Here is a 22,547-nt window from a genome sequence, read left to right as displayed (position 1 = left end):
CACACTGGGGCCTTCTCTCCCACCTGAAGGAAGATTTGGAGTTTCCAGGTTAGAATCATCTTGATCCTCCTGGTCAGCATTTGAGTCCATCTCATAGAAGTGTTCACTTCCTAAGTCTGTCCTCGTCTGCTGTCCCATCCAACTTGCCTGCCTCATCATACCCTGGGTTCTTTCTGAGGTCATCTAAGAGCAAAACCTCTAGGAGGTGTTGAGTGCTTGTATTTCTCCATGTCCTCAGTTTTCTAGATGCACACATTTCTCAATTCCTGAAATGAGATATGGTCATACTTAGTTGGCAGGGAGCCACTGGCTTCTGCCCTAGAAGACATACTAGTGTTATGTGGTGTAGGCACCTACCTAACCTAGTGGGAACTGAAACTCTCTTGAGTTGGAGAAAGGGTGTGCTAGACCCTGGACTACCCAACTCCAAGTTCAGTAGAACTTACTTATTCTAGTCTTGATTTATATGTACCCAATACCTTTAGTGGTTTTCAGTACCCAATACCTTTAGTGGTTTTCAGTTAATCACTCAATAAGGTTTATCTGGTAAACCAATAGCAAGCCTGAATCCCAACCGCTGCACACCAATGTGAGAAGTTGGCCTGGTATATGCTGACCACAAATTAAAGTGGGCACCTTGTTCCAGTCCAAACAACCCTTATTGATGATTAGGTTAAAGACAACCTTTATTGAAAGCTATCCTAGTGGTAGCTATGGAGAGCAGCCTTCAGGCTGAGTCTCGAAGGAATGTAAAGCAGTTTGTTTTACCAGATCAGAACCTCCTGAATGACCAATTGAAAGGAGAACCACACAAGATATATATAAAATATATGTATTTATTACTAAACACTCTCTACTAACCTCTTTATGAGATTAGAGAACAAAGCACACAATAGTAAATCACTAGAACGACAGTAAATAGCACAATACACAGCGGGCTCCAGGGGCAGACCGAACCATATACTAAGAAAGTGGTATAACAACCCTGACTTGACTAGACACAGTGCCTAGAGCACGTAGAATAGCTGGGACCCCCAAGGAACCACCTAAAGTAGTGACACAGGGGACCCACGGAGGACGGGTGCAGTGTGTGAACACAGAAGCGAGCTCCGTACAATCCTATGAGAAAGTCGCAGTTGGAATTTTAAGGATTAAGGACACTTCGGAGAGGACTTTAAGCAAACTCAGTCAAATATAGAAGGTTCTAAGGCCAGCACCCTTGAGAGTACCGAGATACCGGTGTTACCTATCCCAGAAGAGCCGGGTGCATAGGGGTCAAGTGATGTCGGGAACCTTCGTCTTTTCAATGGCGTGATGCGGAAAAGTGCTACTGCCAGGAATATGAGGTGCCCGGTGGGATCCAAGCCTGGATCCGAAGTGAGAAAAACCTGAAAGCAGAGGGGACAGAGTCTGGGTCACTTCGCAGTGACCAGGGGCACGATAGACAAATGCCCACCGATGTTGTGTGTTTCAGGTGAGTAGAGGTTAAGCTGGACTCTGCAGCCACAGGGACTAGGAGAAGCCAACGACAACCAAAGTCCAGAGGTGAGCTGTCCCATGAAGTATGTAGAGTGCTGGGGGGGGGGGGGGGTCAGTGTCCGGATTGAACACCAAGCCTTGGCAAATGCAACCCACGCAGGCAGAGAAAAGATGCTTCGGTGAGGACCAGCTAGGTCCTGGGGACTCTCCAAGCTATGGAGAGTCAGGGCACGTCTGGAGCAACCAGGAAAGCCCACGGAAAGTCAGTTACCTTCACAGGGACCCACAGGCCAACGGACCAGGGATAGCGAAGGGACCTCGAGCTGAATCACGAAATACCAGCCCACGATAACACTCGTGGAGTGTAGGCCGGAAATCTTCGGTGGAATTACTGATCGGGGTCAGGACTACAGGTAGCCCAAAGCACAGCCTCAGGGATCGCCAAAAAGCATATGCTGCTGCAAAAGAACGCGGTGCACAGGGCTTCGGGTTCCAAGGTCCCCTCAAGGGATACTGGGCTCAGAATTGCTGAGAGTGCAGATCAACCTCAGAGACCTCGGGAACCCACCTCCTGTGTTGCAGAAATCTTAGGAGTCCTCAGGAGCTGCAAACCGGTCAGATGCGTTTAGGTGCCTGCCTTGCAGGGGAGTAACTTCTTTACTCCAAGGGAGATTCTCCAGACATCCAGCATCGTTCAGATCGTCGAAGTACTTGGTTTCTGTAGCAGAGTTTAGTCCAGGTAAAATCAAAAGTTCTGTAGTCAGGGGTTCCTACTTTATACCCAAGGAAGGGGTGGGACAAACTCTGGGGACCCACCTATGGGAGGGTCAGGACAGAGGGGTGGCTACACCCATGTCCTTTGTCCAGTTTCGCGCCAGAGCAGGAGCAAATGGCTCCTGCAACTGGTTTGAGCTGGACTATTCACAGGAACACCAAATGTGCCCCCAGTGCAGACATCAAAGCACTCTCAGAGCACACCCACCCAGCCCCAATACACTAAAGCCTGTCTGGGAGGTGGTCACACCTCCCTGTGACAGGAAACATAATTTTAAGCCTTCCCCTGCTCGAGCTTGGCTCAGCAGTAGGAGGGCAGACTCGTGTCTGTGGCTGGCAGCATCCATTTTGTGATGTCCAGGTCAAGAAAACTGGTACTGGGTAGCCCGGTGTGTAACATATGTCCCTCTAGGAGGATGGAATCATACCTCCCCGCCAGTTACTGGCAGAGAGGTAGGATTCCAAGGTGTTTGACATCAAACATGACATGTTTCTATGCAGTCGTTTTAAAGTTAGCATTTACCGCAAGGTTATAATGCACTTAAATATATATGGTGCGCTGCATCACAAAAAAAAAAACGGAAAATAGGTTCCGAAGGCTGCAGAGGGGCTCTGCTCATGCAAGGGCACCCTCTCGCATAAAACCCAGCACCCTGCCTTCATAATTGATAAGGCCTGCCATAAGGGTGACTGATAGGTTTATATGTGCAGTGATAAAGAATAGATATAGTGAACCTACTGCTGTAGCAGACCTGTGGCGTCATTTTGAATGGTCTCTCAGAGGTGGCACAATACATGCTGCAGCCCCTGGGAGGCCTCTGGGGTACGTAGGCCCTGGGTACATAGTATACCATATACTAGGGACTTGGTACCTCAGAATCCAATCTGGAGTGTACCTAAAGTACATGCAATCAATTTAGAGGAGAAAGCAGCTAGATTGGGGTCCTGGATAGCAAGACCCCAGTCAGACTAAGTCGAAAACAGTGTTACATCAGCAAAAAGTGGGGGTAACTATAAGAAGCAGATCCTACTCTCTTACAAAAACAGTGCATGAGAAATCTCAATTCGCATGCATAAGACATAAAATAGACCTACAGGTGACAAAAGAGGACCTATTAGAAAAATATTCACATTTCTAAAGCAACAAACACTTGGTAGATAACCAATACTGAAACTAAAGATCACTGCAATAGACTTGAGTAACTTTGTGTGTTGTGTTAGGCAATTCGCTGCCACATGCCTCTTCAAAAACAGTCCAATCAAAGTGTAGTCAAAGGTTATGAAAATAAAAAGCAGGCGTCAACTTAAACAAGTAAAAGCCCTAGCAGCCACGTAGCACGCCTGCACCTTGCGGCGTGAAATACCTCATTTGAAGGAGAGCACTGTGTGCCGGTTTCATAACTTGCTTCTCAGAGCAGAGTGGCTCACTCCAAGCCTCCTCACAGGAGGTCTTAAGCAGGGAGAAGGCGGCCGGAGTGGAGGTTCACCGTGGGACAATTTTTAAAAAGGACCACGTTTCATTCAGTAGCCCACTGAAGCTGGTAGCCATACAAAACAGCAGTAGTCCTTTGCTCCTCTCAACCACCAACATGGTGTAATTCCAGCCTCACAAGTTATGACAATGAAGCAAATAAAATGCAGTTGTATATTTGTTTTGCTCCAACACAATCCGTCTGATATACAACATTGTAACCTGCAGCACTGCTAAGGCTGAGGCGCAGAGCAGAGGCCTCCGTCACCCTCCCCTGGAGCAGCGGCGACCGCCAGGCTGTTCCTCGGTGGCTATGAATAGTGCACAGCGGGCCCGTCACTCTCGGCCGCTCCAGGTCTGCTGGGCAGATTTTCAGCAGGCACGGATTTCTCTCTGCACAACTGACAGCCAGCCCTCAGCGCCATGTACTCCGCGGGTTCTAGATTGACACTGAAGATAATAAGGGTCGCCGTGGTGTTAAAAGAGTCATTTGCTTTCCCGCGATGAGATTACCAATGTGTCTACTTTTTGGTAGCTACTGTTAGCAATGGTTGAAATGGAAACAGAAGTCACGAGCCCCAGCGAAGGAGAGGCAACTCAAACTTTACTGACAACTCTGTGGAGCAACTTCTTTGAGTGGACAGCGGCCTAATTGCGGCAGGGGTTCAAGTAAAGGTCAAAAAGTGACCCGACTCCCCCGCGCACACTTGTTGCGGTGTGCGTTTTGGCTACGTGCATGCAAAGGACGCTTGTCCTGCTGCTTTGGAGCGGTTTCACTCTGCACGTGAAGGAAGCTGCCGGATGTGCTAAGCCTGCCCGGCCCTGGAAGGTCCTTGGAAACTTGGGCACCATTATCCGGCCTGACTCAGTGCCAACGGTGATAACTTGAATGACTCTGCCTGCCTTCGAACTCAGAGGAGGTTTGTGCGCATTTATCACTTTACAGATGCTTTCATCAACTCCTGCCCTTGCAGCTCATGGAGTAAGCTGCAGGTTTCACGAAGTAGTGGAGTGGAAATGGGTTTGTCTCTATTTAGAGTTCACAGGTTACCCCTTTCCCTTTGTATGAAAGTGAGCTACAATCGAGCGCATCCCGTTTTAAACGAAAACACCCCCCATACAGGTTATCCACGCTATTGAAAACTCCACATTTAGTAAAGGGTGGCATGGCCCACAGCATTAGAAACTGTTTTTAAAATGCAGTACCATGCCAGCAACCGCTGTTAAAATACAGGAGCATCAGCAAGGCAAGCAGGTCAACATCACACAACGTCACACCTCCACAGTATTTCTTTAGCCCCGATATGCCAGAGGCGAACCAAAATGGGATGCCCTGAAAGGAAGACAGACCCGCCTAGAAAAGCTGCTGCCCCTCTGGAGGGAGCCAATGGAGTTCCCTGCAGCGACCCCACTAAAGTCCCACCTCCATCAAGAAATTCGAAAAGTGAAACCGCGGCCAATTCCTTTCCGATTTACAAGAGGATACGGAAAAGGAGAGGTGAAACTCATAGGAATGCAGGCAGAATTCAAAGCACTACAGGATCTTCAAACAAATCCGAAAACTGCACATTTCCAAGCAAAATCATCTGTTGGCCCTGGTGTCTGGCGGCAGATAGGACATAGGGGACCATACATTTGTGTGCAATAAACAAACAGCCACGTGCTTTTCCACATGCTTGTTTGAGGGTTGGCTTCATTGCCCCTTCACATGCCTCCATGCTACATCTACCAGCCATGTAAAAGGGGGCCTGACTTTAGGTGTCCTGATCACGGCTTGGTGAGGCGCAAATGGTGGTTGGGTCTTCCGCCACTTGCACTAGATGTTCACACATTGCTGGAGCTTTGTCTAAAGCAGGTCCCCTCCTTTCAATATTTGTTTTTTAATGCACATTTTACAGCATGCCCGAGGGGGAGTGAGTGATATACGTTGGATTTCCACAAACCCAGTACTGCCTCGGACTAGAGTAATTCATCTTAATAGCCGATTACCTGTCTTATGGCACATAAAAACAGCCTGCGCTACTGCTCGGTGCAGCAAGAGCACAAATATAGACCACAGATGAAGTGGTTAACAGTTACCGGCAGTCTGTAACCACTACCTAATAACTGCAGCAAAAAGGCAATTTAGTAAATGCACTAAACCTCTTAAAATCAGCAAAACATTTTCACCATGAATAGCAAATGTATGTGGTCATTTAACAATCCACCCATCCATGCAAAAATGCACCGCCACACCCATCCATCCGTCCATCAAGATACAAATGCCTACATATAGGCAAAGAAACAAGTCTTGGCAATACCAATTTGTCTGGTGCGATTGTTAGTGTGAACGTTCAGTAACAGTGGAGTGACGTTTGGTGGGTTACGCCCAGTTATCTTAGAATGAAAATCCCATAATGAAGCAACAAGGTGGATTACAACAACATGGGAGCTGGGACTAGGGCCCCATGCTGAAAAGATTGCATTAGCAGAGTTAAGATGGAAAGGAAAGAAGTTATGAAAGGGATCGGAAGATGAAGTCTGCATTGTAATAGAGGAACTTAAAAGGCATATTAAGCATATATTGTATAGTAGATACTTTTGACAAAATGTCAATATTTTCATTCCATAAAGCCTATGCGCACACAAGCCTTTACTATGTGAACACGAAATGCTGTAAATTGAAAGTTAATGTCACAACAAAGTAAAATAAATGAATGAGTACGCACTATTAGTCAATAGCACTGTGTCTATATGACAGGCTAAAATATGAATGTATCTAAAGCTGCCTGTAGCAAGACCTAAAAACATACAAGATTGCGTAAATCTGTGTTAGGCATGTGCATTGTACACAAGACCAAAGCATGCATAGACATGCCAAGCTAGGTAGGGAAGGGGACTGAATAGTCCAGTCAAACCTTTTGAATATCCAAAATGGCAGTGACCAATGGGAAGGCAAGCTCAGAGAACAGAGAGTAGAGTAAATGATTTGCTGTAATTTTTCCTGACTAACTGTCCTTGTTCACCTCGATAGATAGCAGCAGTTTGGTAGACGAAAGATCCAGTATGCAAGCGTAAGGAAACTAATGCCATACCCATGGGTCAAGCCAATCACGTTTCTTGTACAAGTCAATCATACTTGATTTATCGCTCTTGGGAGATGAAAGGCTGAGTGGACCCACAAGGACTTAAACCTGTGACGTGAGGTTAATTAAACATATAAAAAGACCACAGGAACTCTAGACTTTGGAAAATCACTTAGCTACAATTTAGCACTAGAAAGACTGCTGATCATGATGAGATACTGCCTGTCACTTTGAATTTCCTTCATTTGAACTTTTTCCATACATACCATTAAGAGGAGAGCATAAAAAATATTCTTAAGTTTATCATAAGGTTCAAAACCAGTGTCTTCACTTGGCAAAAGATTGTCAAGAAACCAAAATTTGGAGAAAAAAAAAAACAGATATATTCCACTCCCCCATTTCAAGTTAAAACATTGCATTTCAACTGCCAAAATGTGCATGTATAAGACTTCGAAATAAACACCGCAGTCGCACAACCGACCCGGATAATTTCAAGGTATGGCCTTTCCAGGGTGAAGATATATAGGGCATCAACAGCAAAAACTGCGTCTCGTAAAAAAACGCCCCTGTAGTAAATTTACAACAGTGAAACTTATGAATGTAATCTGGGAAAGTACAGTGGAATCTTTTTTTAGTCCAAAACCAAAGTCCATGCAGGTTGACGTGCTTCTCAAAGTAAATGCATATAGAAGGAACTTTTTCTTATTTCAGAACAGTGACCATTCTCTGTCCTGTAGTAATCCGTACAGAATCAGAAATCGTCAGACTCCAGAAGGTTTCACCAATCGTTATTGTTCAGAGACAAAGACACATAGCCAGCCAATGCATTTTGCTTGTAACCTGTTTGACTTGTACAGGGCAATTTTATTCAATCAAAGAAGATTCATAATGTTGAAGAAGATAGTTTAGGTAAGTAAGAATGTAAATACAAGTGTCTGTAAACTCCAAAAGAGACCTTGAAGACTAGTCTCGACATGTGTTCCATATGACATATAGGAATTTTATTATAACTAATCATTAGCAAAATAAAATTCTTGGCAAGAAGTGTGATGGCGTTGGACAGTTCAAGGCACACAAAAGTTAATTTTCTCAGTAATTCCCATCTTCCGACAGCTCTTAGCTAGAAACTTCAATTTTACAACAGAATTCTGTGTGCAGAATAATCATACACCCCGCTTACACCACAGTCGCCCTAGGCCAGAACTTAACAAGTTTAGGGACACGAGTTAAATTCTCAGTGATCTCATAAAAGCAGAGTCAGTACAAACCATGCAGGCAGCTTGCTCTCAAGTTATGGCGAAGCCACTGATGGGCCTTATGTATATGAACCTTGAAATACATTGGCACCTCTTATGAATGTCTGAAGACTTTGGGGAACATGAGGTGGGTGGAATTTTGTGGATCCACGCAGATTCCAGAACTTTCCACCACAGAAATGTGAGGAAAATGTGTTTTATTATTTTTATTTTGTGTACAAATTGAGGTTGTCAAGGGATTCCCTGGTAACAGAACCTCAGAGCCAGAAAAGTCACCCCATCCTGGATTCCCCTGGGTGTCTAGTTTTCAAAAATGTATAGGTTTGCTAGGTTTCCCCTATGTGCCAGCAGAGCTAGGGTTCAAAATCTACAGCTAGGCACTTTGCAAAAAAAGGGTCAGTTTTCACTGTGAAAACGTGGTGTTCCCGTTGCGTTTTGGGCAGTTTCCTGTCATGGGCACTAGGCCTCCCACACAAGTGAGGTACCACTTTTCTGACAAGACTTTCGAGAATGCGGGGTGGGTGGAATTTTGTGGATCCATTCAGATTTCAGAACTTTCCACCACATACATGTGAGGAAAATATGTTTTTTTGGACAAAGTTTGAGCTTTGCAAGGGATTCTGGGCAACAGAACCTGGTGAGAGCCAGACAAGTCAACCCCATCCTGGAGTCCCCTTGGTGTCTAGTTTTCAAAAATGTACATGTTTGCTAGTTTTCCCTATGTGCCAGGGCCCAAAATCCACAGGTAGGCACTTTGCTTAAAAAAAAAAAAAAGTTGCTGCCTAGTGTGCTTTCTGCTGCACTGGGGGGGGGGGGGGGCAGGGGAGGGGGTTAAATGGAGGGGGGGGGGAGGTTGCCCTGATATGCCTCCAAGGGGGCAGAAAGACTGTGGCTATTTTTTGTGGGGGTGGGGGCATTGGTATGCCCATTCTGGGCAGCCCCAATGCATAAACAAAGCCAGCGTAATCGCTGGCGCCTAGTGGGCCAGATCAGTGGCCCCCTGAGCATGTAGAAAGTGAAACTGTCAGTTTCGGTTTCTGTGAAATTACGTCAGCGCAACATGCGCGCTGATCGTCATTTCACAGAAACAGGGGGTGGGGGGAGGGGGGAGAATCGAGAGCCTCCCGAGTCTTTGGGGGGGGGGGGGGGGGGGGGAGTAAAAGAAATCCCTCTGGTGCTTGCACCAAAGGGATTTCATGTGCAATGATGTCGGACGCACAGGAGCCGTCCGACGCACATTAGCACTTATGCGTCGGACAGCTCCGACGCATACAAGGGGTTAACTAGCATAAAAATGGTATGTCTTGTGGGGTGTTATTTTCAACATTATTTTCTTCCAGTGAGGCCCAATATTGTAATTGCATTTATATAGCGCTTACTACCCGTGATGAGGCGTTAAAGCACTTTTTCAGCGAGTAGCACGCTACTCCAGGACCCATAGAGAATTAGTGTTGAATTAGCTTAGTGAAATATTAAAGTAATTTTACTTGGTGGATAAGTTAGTCAGATATTTGGATTTGGAAGGATAGAAGAGGAAACAAGCTTTTGCAATGCAATAGGTCTCGCAATTGCAAGATTTTGAGCTATTGGCATTGTAAATTAAAATGCCTTCTATTTAGGTGTTTAAAAAACCTACAATAATAAAAGGCATTGTCATTTACAATACCGATAGGTAAAAGTTTATAAAATGCGAGACCTGTTGTATTACGAATGCTCATTTTCAAGCGCCCCATAAAGCATTTTCACGCTAATAGAGGCCACGCCACTTTGTTTGGATGAGGGGCGTCTAAAGAAAGGTCCGCTGCCGCTGTTAACGGAAGGGTCGCTGTGATCTGTACTGGGAATATTTTCCGACCTATGGAGTTGCAGAAATGATTTGCAAATACGAAAAAAAAATCTGATTGAACTGCATGTAACTTTTCTGGTTACTTATTTTAGATTCGAAAATGTGCTTCAGGGTAAAAAAAATTACATGGATTGGGGGGTGGGTTGAAGGTGATCTAATGTGTCATGTGCCAGTAAAAACATGGGACACCGCATAGTGTCAACTATATTTAAAGATGTACTCCCTGAAAAAACATAAAAAAACATTAAAACAATTCACTACCAAAACCCTTATTCAAAAATGTCACCAAAACTAGTCAAAAAAAAGAGCTGTTGAACCTGGTCTAATGGCAGTGTCATTTGTGATATTTCCATGGCGAGATTGACACAGACATCTCTCAACGATGTTATAAACACCAGATACTACCCGTGTCCTGTCTGAATTATACCAAACTATCCAGGCCCTCTACACAAATTATTTTATTTGATCACTTTTGCTTTAGTTGTTGTTAATTAACCTATTCACAGAAAGAAAGCTTAGTGAATCGCTAATCTTTTTTCTGCAAGTAAGGGGTCTTTATCCTGAGAACAAGTAACAAAGCAGAAGGACAACATTTAAATAGAGAAAACGTGCCCCGAATTATGCCCAGAACTAAGAGTTTAATTCACGAATAAGGCACAACTAACCATCAAAAAAGTTTGGCATTTGAGCCATGGGATAATTACCATCTGGCACAAGGTTAGCCAACTCACACACACACAAAGCTTCTTTGCAAGGCCCATGAGAAATAGTAGTGCTATGCTACTCAGCCACTAAAAGCGTAACAGCTCTACTGAGAATTACAAGTACTCTCGACTAAAGTAAGGCAGTCCTGCGCAAAGTGTTAGTATTTTGTGGATGAACATTCAACAAGCACGCTGAGAAGTGCTGGTACTGTCCCATTAAACGTAGATTGGGCCGGTTGTAGTAAAAATAACGTTCTTCTAAAGGTTGAGCAAACTTGCTTTGAAGTACTCCTAAAACCACATCACGTGTATGTTGCACTCCTCGCAGCTGGTCTGTGGTGTTACATGCATGTGCATGTCGCACTCCTCGCGCCTGGTCTTGTGTTGCATGCTACACGTGCAGGGCGCGTGCAGCAGCTAAGGGGCTGTGGAGCTCATGCTGGCGGCCACTCTTCCCGCCTTTTACCTCAAGTCTGCGCAGGTGCTGTGCCCCAAGCCTGGAGCAGGAGGAGACAGGGTGGGATTCAGACGCACGCGATTGGTTTGCTGGGAGGGCAGGGGAGACCTGTAATTGGATCCTTTAAACAGGGAGAGAGGGGTTCAGGCAGAGAGTCCTGGAGAGGATGAGACATGGAAGAGAGAGATTGCAATACCAATGAGGGACAAAGGAGGGAGGACAGTGAGGGGTAGAGGAGGGAAAGAGGACAGTGCGGAACAGAGTTGGACAGTGAGGAGCAGAGTGAGGTAGAAGGACAGTGAGGGTCAGAGGAGGGAGACCAAGGACAGTGAGGGTCAGAGGAGGGAGACCAAGGACAGTGAGGGATAGAGGAGGGAGAAGGACAGTGAGGGATAGAGGCGGGAGAAGAAGGACAGTGAGGGGCAGAGGAAGGAAGAAGGAGGACAGTGAGGGGCTGAGGAGGGAAGAAGGACAGTGAGGAACAGAGTTGGACAGTGAGAGTTGGACAGTGAGGAACAGAGTGAGGTAGAAGATGGACAGTGAGGGGTAGAGAGAGGTGACCGGCTGTCCTTGGAGGGGGGTGTGGGGGCCCTCTGGGGGAGCGGAGGTCCTGAGCCCCACAGGTCACTCACGACCCCCCCCCAAAAAGGAGCTCCAAGAAGAAGAGGTGGCGCCTATAAGAGGCCTTGAGTCAGTAGGGAGCCTTGAGATAAGAAGCCAGTGTGGTAAAAATAAGGGCCTGTGTGATGAGGGCGAGGCGATCTCAGCCCCACGGGCTGAAGGGCGGGGGGCGGTGCTTCTGCCCCTCTGGTGAAAGGCCTGGTTGAGCCCATGTGATGGGGGCGGGGTGAACCCAGCCCCTCAGGCTGAGAGGGGGGGGGTGCTCCTGCCCCTCAGGTGAAAGGCATGGTGGGCCCAGTGTGATTAGGGGGAGGGCGTCTTCCTGCCCCTGTGGTCTAAGGCCTGCTGGTGAAGTGTGGTAAAAGCTGGCAGGGGCCCTGTGTGGTAAAGTCCAGAGTGTAGAAAGAGTAAAGCCTGTATGTCACGGGTGGCCTGGCCGCGGCCCTCACTCCCACTGGGTAACAAGGCCTCAAGCCCTGACCTGCCCCCAGAGCCCACGGACACCCTCCTGAAGGAAGCGCCATGGACAGAGCCGTTAGAGCTCAGCACTTCTACCTTCACCCTGTGTTTGTGCGCGTCCATATCCCCGGCCCTTAGACCTTATTATAACCCGCGGCCCTGCTGGCTGCGGAAGGAAGTGTTTTATTCCCCACTCTCTGCACTCTGGGATACATGCTTTTCGCGTAGGATATAGTTTCTGCCGGTAAAAGCCCCCTGGGGCACGTCTGTGTGGCAAAGTCACTGGCTTAAGATCCTGCATCAGCAGTGGATGTGAAACGACTGTAGTAAAAGGTGTAAATATCAGGTGGTAAATGTGGTAAAATGTGGTGGGTGCCGCACCCCCTGCTGTAAAAAAATCCAAATATGATGTGGTAAAATATCTTGGTGCTGCACCCCCTGTTGTAAAGGATGCAAATATAATGTGGTAAAATGTGGCGGTGCTTCACCCCCTGCTGTAAAGGATGCAAATATGTGGTAAATGTGGTAAAATGTGGCAGGTGCCGCATGCCCTGCTGTAAAGGATGCAAATATCATGTGGTAAATGTGGTAATCCATGGCAGGTGCCCCCCCTCCCCCGTGCGGTAAAAGACTGTTTGCTGCAGCCCCCCCTTTGGAGATGGCCGCCCATGGTCCACGCCCGTGGCTGCTGCCCTCCTCTGTAAACTTGTTGATTCTCCGCAGAGATGTTTCTGCACGGGATGCTCAGCGTTCACTCATGGCTTGCTATCGTCTGGGAAAGTGATATGCGGCAAACATTTGTGGAAAAGTTTTATGGCAAACGGACAGAACCATGTTCCTTCCCTCAGGGTGCTGGGCAGGACTTGCAAAGCATTCAAACCACGAGACAGTACCCGAATCTTTATCCCCGCGCTCATGTTCACACTTATGACGCACCAAGTATCATTTTATCGGCTCAGACTTCAATTTCTAAATTCAATGCTAGAAGCAATCGGTTTCTTTTAATGCCACAGCATTTCGCATACGTCAGCGCTTCGCAGAGTTTGATTTACAACTGTACATTACTCACTTCACGGACCACTGACATGGTTATGCTACGCTGTAACCTATGATGCCACTGGAAGAACTCAATGCCAGAGGAAAGTAGAGAACATGTTGGTTCGATACGGCGCTTCAACTTAGAAACAACTAAAGGGGTCATGGCGGTGCGTCTAACAGGAGATCGCAAACCTAACACGCAAACTAAAGTTAAACTAACTTTCATGTAACTGCACAACATTTATCTGGCCAAAGTTTTCTTCGTCTATACAAAACATGAGGTCCAGCTCCATTGGGTCGTTCTCCAGTATCCAACAGTTCTATAGTGAATCAAACATAAACAAGCATCGATCTCTTGTCTTTATGGGGCCACGTGTTTCTAATTGGAAACAAATGGCCCCATAAAGATAAGAACGTGCTTTGCGACAGCAGCAAAGCAGGCGAGCCAGTCTGGAACGGAGGCGAAAGGGCGTCAACAAAAAACCCTAATTTCCAATGGCAGGCCACCGTTTAGCATAAACAGTAAAGCCAGTCAATGGAAATGAGGGGCGGGGCTTAGAGTCCCTTTCTGAAAACCCCTCATTCACAAAATCTCTCGCTGAGTAAGCAGCAACGCCACGCAAGACCTAAAAAGGTTTGTATTTTTATAGCACTGGTTACTCCCGATGGGGTGTTGAAGCGCTTTTTTTGGCAAGTAGCACGCTACTCCGGAAACCCATAAAGGATTAGTGGTAAATTAGTATGGTGAAATATGAAAGTAATTTGAGTGGTGGATATTGTCAGTTATTTGGAGTGAGAAGGATAGCGGAGGCATGGAAGGAGAAGAAAGGTTTGCTTTTATATAGCACCTGTTACCCCTGATGTGTGTTGAAGCGCTTTTCTGGTGAGTAGTACGCTACTCCGGAACCCATAAAGGCGTAGTGTTGAAAATTAGTATAGTGAAATATGAAGTAATTTGAGTGGTGGATATGTTGTTCAGTTATTTGGATAGAGGAGAACACTACTGATTCTTCTAATTCTTCTAGAGTCATTCATGTGCCTATTGCAAATCCAGATAATTTTATCAGGAACTCTTAATAGCTTACAAGTCTTAATACAGTAGAGGACCCTCACATTTTCCATTTTTCCCCTTCCATGTTGCTTTAAAATATAGGTCTTTTGTTTTATATGTTATAATGAAAAAGATGCTGTGCTCTGCTACACCATCTGGCCTCAATGCTCCACCCCCCCCTTTTCCGCCATACACCCTTGAAGAGGACAGGCTCATTTGTAAAAAACAAAACTGAAGTCATAATTACCAGCCCACCCAAAAACAAGTCAACAGCTTATTGAGACTCCGTAATGAATTATTGCACTAAACAAACAGAAAATAAAAACAATAGACATAGCTCATCAATGTTCGTCGGGTGGTCTAGATTCTTCCACCACAGACATTAATGAAATCACATCCCATCAATCACATCTAACCAAGGAGCATTCACAACTCATCAGTTACGAGTAGCATCTACTTACTTTTCGTAGACCAGCTCTTCGTCCGTACAGAAATAGTGGGTGTTGCCAGTGCTCTTTGGCTTATTCCTCAGAGTTGCAAAATATAATCGATCTGAAAGACAGTTGATAAAACTAGATTGAAAACACAGTCGACAGAACTGTAAAATCCATGAGCATAAATTCTGAGAATTAATGTACGGAGTGGCCAGGGCCGCGACACGGTTTGGTTGGATCAATGCTTATTCCATTACACGGTGCATTGTTGACACCTGCAAGTTATACTAGAGGGAAACATGAGGACCAGTCGATGGCATGCTGGCTATAATTGGTTTCTTTCCTACAGTCTGTCTGCCTCGAAAGGCATTTCACTCTGCTGCACACGAGAAATTAAATCAATCTCATTTTCTGCAGACCATGTCTTCGCAGAGGCTTCGTATAATAAACTACATCTCCTTTACTAAGCATAATGAGCATGTGAACCGCAGGCGAGCCTGGCTCTGGGTACAGTTCACGCTCAGTCATACTTGCTTGTAAGCCTCCTGGTCTATATGGAGAAGACAGACAATGCCATCAGCTTACACAGAAAATGTACAAATACTTTTATATTATTCATCCTGCAATAAAATGTGCAGAGTACACAGATTTCATGCACATTACAGCAGATTTCACACTGCGGCATATGGGGAGAACTGCGGCAAATAATTATGTAACCAGAGTGACACGTAGTTTATTAAATGTGGACCTAACTCAATGAAGGAACTTTAATAACATTCTAAATTCGGGGGGGGGCATTCTGAGAACCAAAGAATGGTGGTCTTCAAATGGGATGAAGATGGAGCCGGTCAATGGTGTAAATGCTAAACAAGGACCCACCACTTTTCTGAAAACTTAGAAATACCGCCAAATATAGGTTATTAAAGCAAATTAGAGACTCCATGCTATACGAATAAGACTGCAAACAGCTTAAAACCAAAATAGGATTCAAGATCTTTAAAAAAGAAAATGCAGAACTCTGGGATCATGTTCTACAATCAATACTTAGTGGACACAGAGGTCAACAGTATACAATCTACGGGTCTGTCATTCATCTAAATGACTGTCTCTGCCTCAAATTACTCAGTCATATCCTCCCAATGTCCTCGCTTTTGTTCACTAGCTTTACTTTTTACCTCCTGCCTCAATCACCTAAAGCAAACAAAACACCCTTTGCTAATTACAGTAAATATATCCACTAATTTAGCCAACCCAACATGGCCACTGCTGCCTTTCCGGTGCAGAAAGGGAGGAAGATTGTGCAGCATCATAAAACAAGCGAGCTCCTCTTAGTACAGCGACTACTGGCCGTGCAACATGGTCTCATAAAATGAATTGTAATTGGATTAAAGAAACCCTTGGTGACTCACAAGATGAAGAAATGCAGGTTGGTGACTCTGAACAGCAGCAATGTTTTAGCCTAGCAGATCTGACCAACATCACAGATAAGGGTGAAACTTCATTTGTCGGATGTCAATCAGAAACACAAAGTTAAAATCCTCTCCACTGATGATAATGTACGGTCCATATCTGCTGGCTAGCTTGCCACAATAAAAACAAACTGAGATAGAGGCTGTAGCTATAACTAAAACGAAAAAAGACATAGTAGGTGGCCTCTTGAGGTAGGTTGTTCATGGCCTAGTTTATTAGTTGATGCAGTTTTGGTATCTTTGTGCTGATGCGAGTCACTGGGCCCACCCCTCCTTTGATTCTCATATTAACAAGAATGAAACGTAAATGAAATGGCATTTTATTTTGGGCAAATCAAGTCAAAATATACTGCAATATACCTGGAAACAAGTCTATTGTGTCTGAGAAACAAGAAGGGGGAAAGAGTGCAGTAACCTGAACCCTGGCCCAACAGTGGTGATCAGTAGGGTATGCACAACCTTGGATTTAGAATCATGTGCACGCAGAGGCCATCAAATTTTCATGACAATAGGGCAATACTGCTTCTCAGTGCCTTGATGCTTTTTATGCAAGCAACTACTACAGAAAAATATGAAAGCAGATATGATAAGAACAGTGTGCTTTTCAAGTACCTGGAAAACCACTGAATATTAAAGTATTTAATCAAAACCACGCTCTACAAGACGGAAAAAAGTCAACATATGCACAGTCGGATTGCAGTTATATTATCATGATCAACTACTACAGAGGTCTGAACGAGACTAGGCTTTTGTAAGTCCTCCCATGCCCCTTACACCCTCCCACCAATAGACCCTACAACTCAGAAAAATCAAACGTATCAAACAAACTTTGAGATGGCTTAGCATCCCAGAGCATGCCGCCCAATGGGGTATAAGGCATTACAAAACCGGTAATAACAAATGATGTTGCGAATGCAAAGTGCGCTGGGGCATGCAGGTTCGGAGTACACTGCCTCGTGGACACTGCCATGGCTGACTGGCTCAAGAGTCTCACTTCAGTACAGAGAATGCAAAGAGTGCTGGGAAATACAGTTTCACTCTTCTTCAGGATCGGTCATGCAACTGAGTAAGAGAGTGGTCTGTGGAGCAACCTCAATCATCTACCCAAATGTGCAGAAAATGTTAATAATTACGAGTTTCCATAATGAGCACAATGATTGCATTGCAAATGCCAAAGTAGCTAAAAACTAAGATGACCTGGTCTTGAGTCTACCTCATACCTTTTTCATCCAACACCTTACATCTTCGACCCATCTCTTAGGTTGTTTCTCCTCGCTGCTTTTTCCCTTTGTCACTGTTTTCCACCTTTTTACTCATTCTTATTTGTTGGCATTTCTCTCCTTTGCTTTGGGTCTCAGTCTGATGAGCAAGTCTTTCTTATACAATTATAACAGCCCTTATTAAACACTATGTAATAGGCAGTGATTTGTGAGAGAATGAGTCAGGCACTAGGATCATATGCTATTGAGGACTACTGGTTGACCCCTTTAAACGTCAAAGGAGAACATCGAAAACCTCCCAATACCAGGCTCCTAGCAGCCACACTAGAAGCTGGATGCAATACATTTAAAATGTATGGGAGTCAAAGTAAAAAAAGGCCTCAAATACTCCAGTGATCTACCCTTTGCTCAGGACCCCATGTGAACTACTCCAACAGAAAGGCACAGCCAAAATTACTTTTTCTAAAAAGCAGAGAGCAACTGCCAGGCACCTGAAACATATAAATGTAAATACATGCTCATAATAAGGATCAGAAATTTCTGTGTATTTATTCATTAAAGACGTAGAACTTTCCGACATGTGTCGATCCAAAGATATCAATATCTACCATTTTGTTAGCTATGGAAAAGCAAAAATTAGGTACTTCTGAACATTTTGAAATAACATTAGGAAAATTATAATTAATAGATTTAAATTTAGAAATGTTCAAAAACGTGACTTACCGCCCAAGGTAAAATAGGACACGTGGACGGAGACAATGGAAGTCACAGTGTGAAAGGCAAAATCATTTTTTGATCATACAAATGTATTTGTTTTATAATAGAACATACAAGCAGGTACCATTGCAATACAAATGTAGGATGGGCAAGCAAATCGATCGTGATCATATAATATATATTAGTATCATACAAGAAAATGCAGTGAGTCTAAATACAGTCATACAATCGTACCCTGAGAGGAGTCTAGGAGAATACACAGAGAAGTGGGTATGGAGCCAACAGTAACATGTAGGAATAGTAACACTTGAGTGTGTATGAACCATGAAGTGTATACCATATGCGTGTATCGCCTTAAAGGTCAAGAGAAGAGATAAGAGAACTCTGTGTGGGGGTGGGGCGGGTGAGTGGGATATCCGACACCTGAGTATTAGTGAGCGATTGGTCTCTGGGACCTGCCCGAGGTTAAGCTGTAGGCCCGTTGGTATTTAATTCTATATATTTATCTAGAGATCGCCATAGTGCACTGGAGATTTGAGTGTAGGACTGTAGTATCGTCTGAGATTTATGTGCCCCTCTAAGATATGAAACCCATGCCCGCCAGGTGTGATGAGAGATAATTAAATGATTTCCATTTGAAAAGGGTGACTATCACAGGAATGGTCAGTAGGAGGTCTAGCAACGCCATGTTGCTAGTATTTAGGCTCAGAGAGGTTGCTGAGGTGCAGGGGCCTAGTGCTACCATGGGGAAGTTCAGTGTTAGGAGTATGTTGAATATAACAGACAGCTGGTCCTGGATCGGGGGCCAATATGAGTCAAGAAGTTGGCATTTAAAGAACATATTTTGGTGTGAACCCAGTTTGTGGTTACAATTCCAACAAGTGTTGTTTTGCCTTAAGTTTAACTTAGGTACTCTGGATGGGGTCAAATGGAGGAGGTTTATTGTGATGAATGTGGATTGTTAAAGGGAAGGGGCAATTTTGTTGCATAGAGTTTTCCAATCTTTTTCCAGTATTCATCAGTGATGTAGTCAAATACATCTGTATTGAAACGTTTGGCCCATTTTGAGTGAAATATGGACTTTTGTGTAGGTCGGATATGATTTTGCAGACTCTAGGCAATACGACCTGAAAATTGCCAAGCAGCGAGTCAGGCAGACATGATCGAGTATTTGGAATGATTGGGTTTGGACAGTTTAACTTTGATCTTTAGAAAGGTGAAAAAGTCTAGGTTAGAAAGGTTATATGTTTTGGCCAATTCAGATAAAGAGAGTGGATCTCTGTGGTTATCAAATACATCCCAGATTAGCCCGAAGCCTGTGGAAGCCTAAAAATGTGCAATATTTGCTGTTACTTCTGCATTAATTTTAGAAATGTGCCAGAATGAGGCCAACTTAGAGTTATGAATAGATTCCGGCATACAGGTGTCAAGCAGTTTCAACGCATTAGCAGTGTCTGTAGGAATACGATGGGATTGAGAAAGTTTAAACCTCAACATTGTAATGAGCGATGAAAAACAAAAGTGGGAGCATAAGTCGCGTTCTATCGCCAGCCAGCACGGGATGTTTGGTGTTTCAGGGATTAGCCAGAATGTGCCCTGGGCTGTCAGGAAGACTGACTGGTAGAGGTTCCACTGCGGGAAGTTACAACCTCCCTGAAGGAAACTCTTCCTTTAGGGCATTATTTGAGATCCTTGCTCTTTTAATCACTCCAAAGGAATTTTGAATTTAACTGACCAATTTCTTGGAAAAGGAAGAGGATAGAGTCAGGGGTAGCATGGACGACACAAAATTCACTTTGGTGTTATCTTGAGCGTTTGAAGCCTACCCCACCATGAGATTTGTTTAGGCAACCAGGAGGCAAGCAGGTCTTCAACTTTGGTGATTGTCTGGGATTCGTTATACTGTGTTTAAGTCATTACAAAACCAAATTCCTAGATATTTAAATCGTTTGGGCTGCCATTTAAGACCTGAGTCGCCCAAGTGTGAGGGAAACCATAAAAGGCTCAGGGGAAATACCTTGGATTTGTCTTTGTGTAGGTCGAAGGATGTAGCGGTGTTGCAGTTTATCCCAAATTATCTTTGAAATTTGCATAAAGAGCCATAACCATATTAATAAGCAAGTTGCCAAGGTTATGGGACTCCAGCACTGCGTGGAGGAAAGGCCAAGAGATCTTATCAAAGGCCTTTCCGGTGTCAAGTGCGATCGCCGCTGTCAGGAGTGAAGAAAGGCAGGCCTTTTCTATTATGCGGCAAAATATGTGAATGTTGTCTCTGGCACAACTACCTTTGACAAAGCCCATTTGAAAGTTATGGATAAGTTTAAGGATGCAACTTTCTGATCTGTTAGCAAGTCCTTGGGCAAATATTTTGCCTTCCATATTCAGTAGTGAGATGGAGCGAAAAGTTTTGGGGTCAGAGTGGTCTTTGCCCTCTTTGGAAATCACCACAGTGGTGGCCTCGGAGGCTGTAACAGAGACATTCCCTTGAACAACAGAGTGATCAAGGGCATTTTTAAGACGCCTGATGACAGTTTGTGGATGTTTTATAGAGAATGATGGGGAAGCCATCTGGGCCTGGTGCCTTCCCAGAGCGAATTGATTTTATTGACTTAATCTCTTCTGTTTCTACTGGCTGATTTAGGCGCCTCCTTTCAGAATCGGAGTCTGAAGCCACAGGGAGGGAGTTCAGAAATTCCAGGCATTTTGTTTTGTCACATGACCTTTGTGGAGTGTAAAGTTTTTCGTATAAGTCTTTAAATATCTCAATTATCTCTTTGGTATTACATTTGAGACCCATCTTGGGCCTTAATATGTGCAATTTGGTTATTAAGGTTTTTTAATTTAAGAACGGAGGCAAGCGTGTTGCTGGCTCTATTGCGAAAAAGAAGTTGCTTGGATTTTTTAGCATGTACACAGAGGTATGCCCGTTTGCTGACAATGGAGTGATAGGTGTATTTTAATTGTTTGATGTCCTTAAGTAGGGACTTGTTGTTAGAGTGTCTAAACACTTCCTCTTTGTTTTTGATTTCAGCACCCAGAGTTTGAAAGGGTTCCTTTAAACAAAGGTCCCAAACAAATTGTGAAATTAATTATTTGTTTGCATATGTCACATTTAAATGCATCCCATAGATCTACAGGGGATGTGACTGAAGGTTTGTTTTCACTGAAGTGTTCTATTTCACTCTTTAGTTGTGCAATATCTGGATCATACTTCACTGTTCAAATGCCAGATTTGATTCTCACCTTTATCAGGAAGGTTAAGAATGTATAATGATGTTGCAGTGTGGTCCGAGACGAGGATGGGGTGAATTTTCGTTTTGGAAGTGGCCCTTCGAAGTGAGACATCAATAAGGAGATAGTCAATGAGGGAAAAGCTTGAGTGAGGCAGGGAGAAAAATGTGCAGTCATTGCCCTTTGGGCTGTGTAATATCCAAACGTCTAGGAGGCAGTGTGATGAGCATAGGCCGAGTATCTGTTTGTGTCACAGAGGTTCTGTATTTGAAGACCAAGTGGCAATTTAGAATGGGATCCATTGGTAGGTTAATTTCCCCTCCTAGTATCATTTTCGAATCTCGTGGGATGTCTGCTTACTTCTTATTAAGTGTTCGCCAAAATATTGGATTGCTAATGTCGGGAGTGTATATGTTCATTACAAAGACCATGTGCACTGTTGTTCAGGCTGGAAAGTAGCCACCTGCCATTGGTGTTGTGTTCTGATAGGATTATTGATAGACCAGATTTTCGGGAGAGAAGGGCAAGTATCCCATTCCCACCGCCCCTCCCCCCCCCCCCCCCCCCCAACATTCAGAACAGGTCACATCTGACACCCCGACCCTTCCTCATTAACAGAGTTCTTTAAAATCCATCTTTGTTTCTTGGAGGAGTACTATGTCCCCTGCTAGCTCCTAACAATAGTCTAGGATTTTGGCTCTAACTGGATGGTTCAACCCCATGGCATTTAAGGATACTACGTTCAGTGGAGGCATTGGAGATTTGTAGCGTTGCAGGTAAGCTTCTTGATTTATAGGGCCTAAGAGAGACCTTGGGGATCCGTAGCTGTCTCCTCATAGGTCCAGGGGGGCGTGTATGGATGAGAAAAACAATAACAATGGGAGCTCAATCAAGCGCTGGGGAAACCCAATAGAGAGCTACCACAGTTTCCCACCAGGGGATGTCTGTAGAAATAGTCCGTGGGGACAGTCATAGTGAAGCGTGGACGGAGCGGCCATGTCTGGCGGGAAAGGCCAGCTGGTGAAAGCCTTCTACACACTAGAATAGAAGGCTGTGTTTATCATGTACTAATTTGATGTTCGACTTTGTCATTATGGAAACCTTTCCTTTATGTCACTAAATGTCACACAATGTTTAAAAGGTTCCATGTTCACTGGGGGACACTACGCACTTATTTTTAACATAATTGTGATGATTTATGAATTTAAACATTTTTTGAACTTATTATGTTGTACATGGTCTTACTTCTTTTGGA

At 44.5% G+C, this 22,547-nt stretch overlaps 1 protein-coding gene across 2 annotated transcripts in view; it reads right to left on the bottom strand.

Annotated features, from left to right (window-relative positions):
- CDC14A (cell division cycle 14A) overlaps positions 1 to 22,547 on the bottom strand; it is a 515,591-nt gene that overhangs the window by 486,097 nt on the left and 6,947 nt on the right. For both annotated transcript variants that reach the window (XM_085601899.1, XM_085601900.1), the window contains exon 2: positions 14,683 to 14,773. In XM_085601899.1, the coding sequence (XP_085458025.1) occupies positions 14,683 to 14,773 (91 nt within the window). The remainder of the gene's footprint in view (positions 1 to 14,682; positions 14,774 to 22,547) is intronic.

The sequence above is a fragment of the Triturus cristatus genome, chromosome 4_2 (genome assembly GCF_964204655.1).
Source record: "Triturus cristatus chromosome 4_2, aTriCri1.1, whole genome shotgun sequence".
In the NCBI taxonomy this organism is placed as follows: domain Eukaryota; kingdom Metazoa; phylum Chordata; class Amphibia; order Caudata; family Salamandridae; genus Triturus; species Triturus cristatus.
Note: the sequence above shows the minus strand (reverse complement) of the source record. Positions and strands in the feature narration are given on the sequence as shown.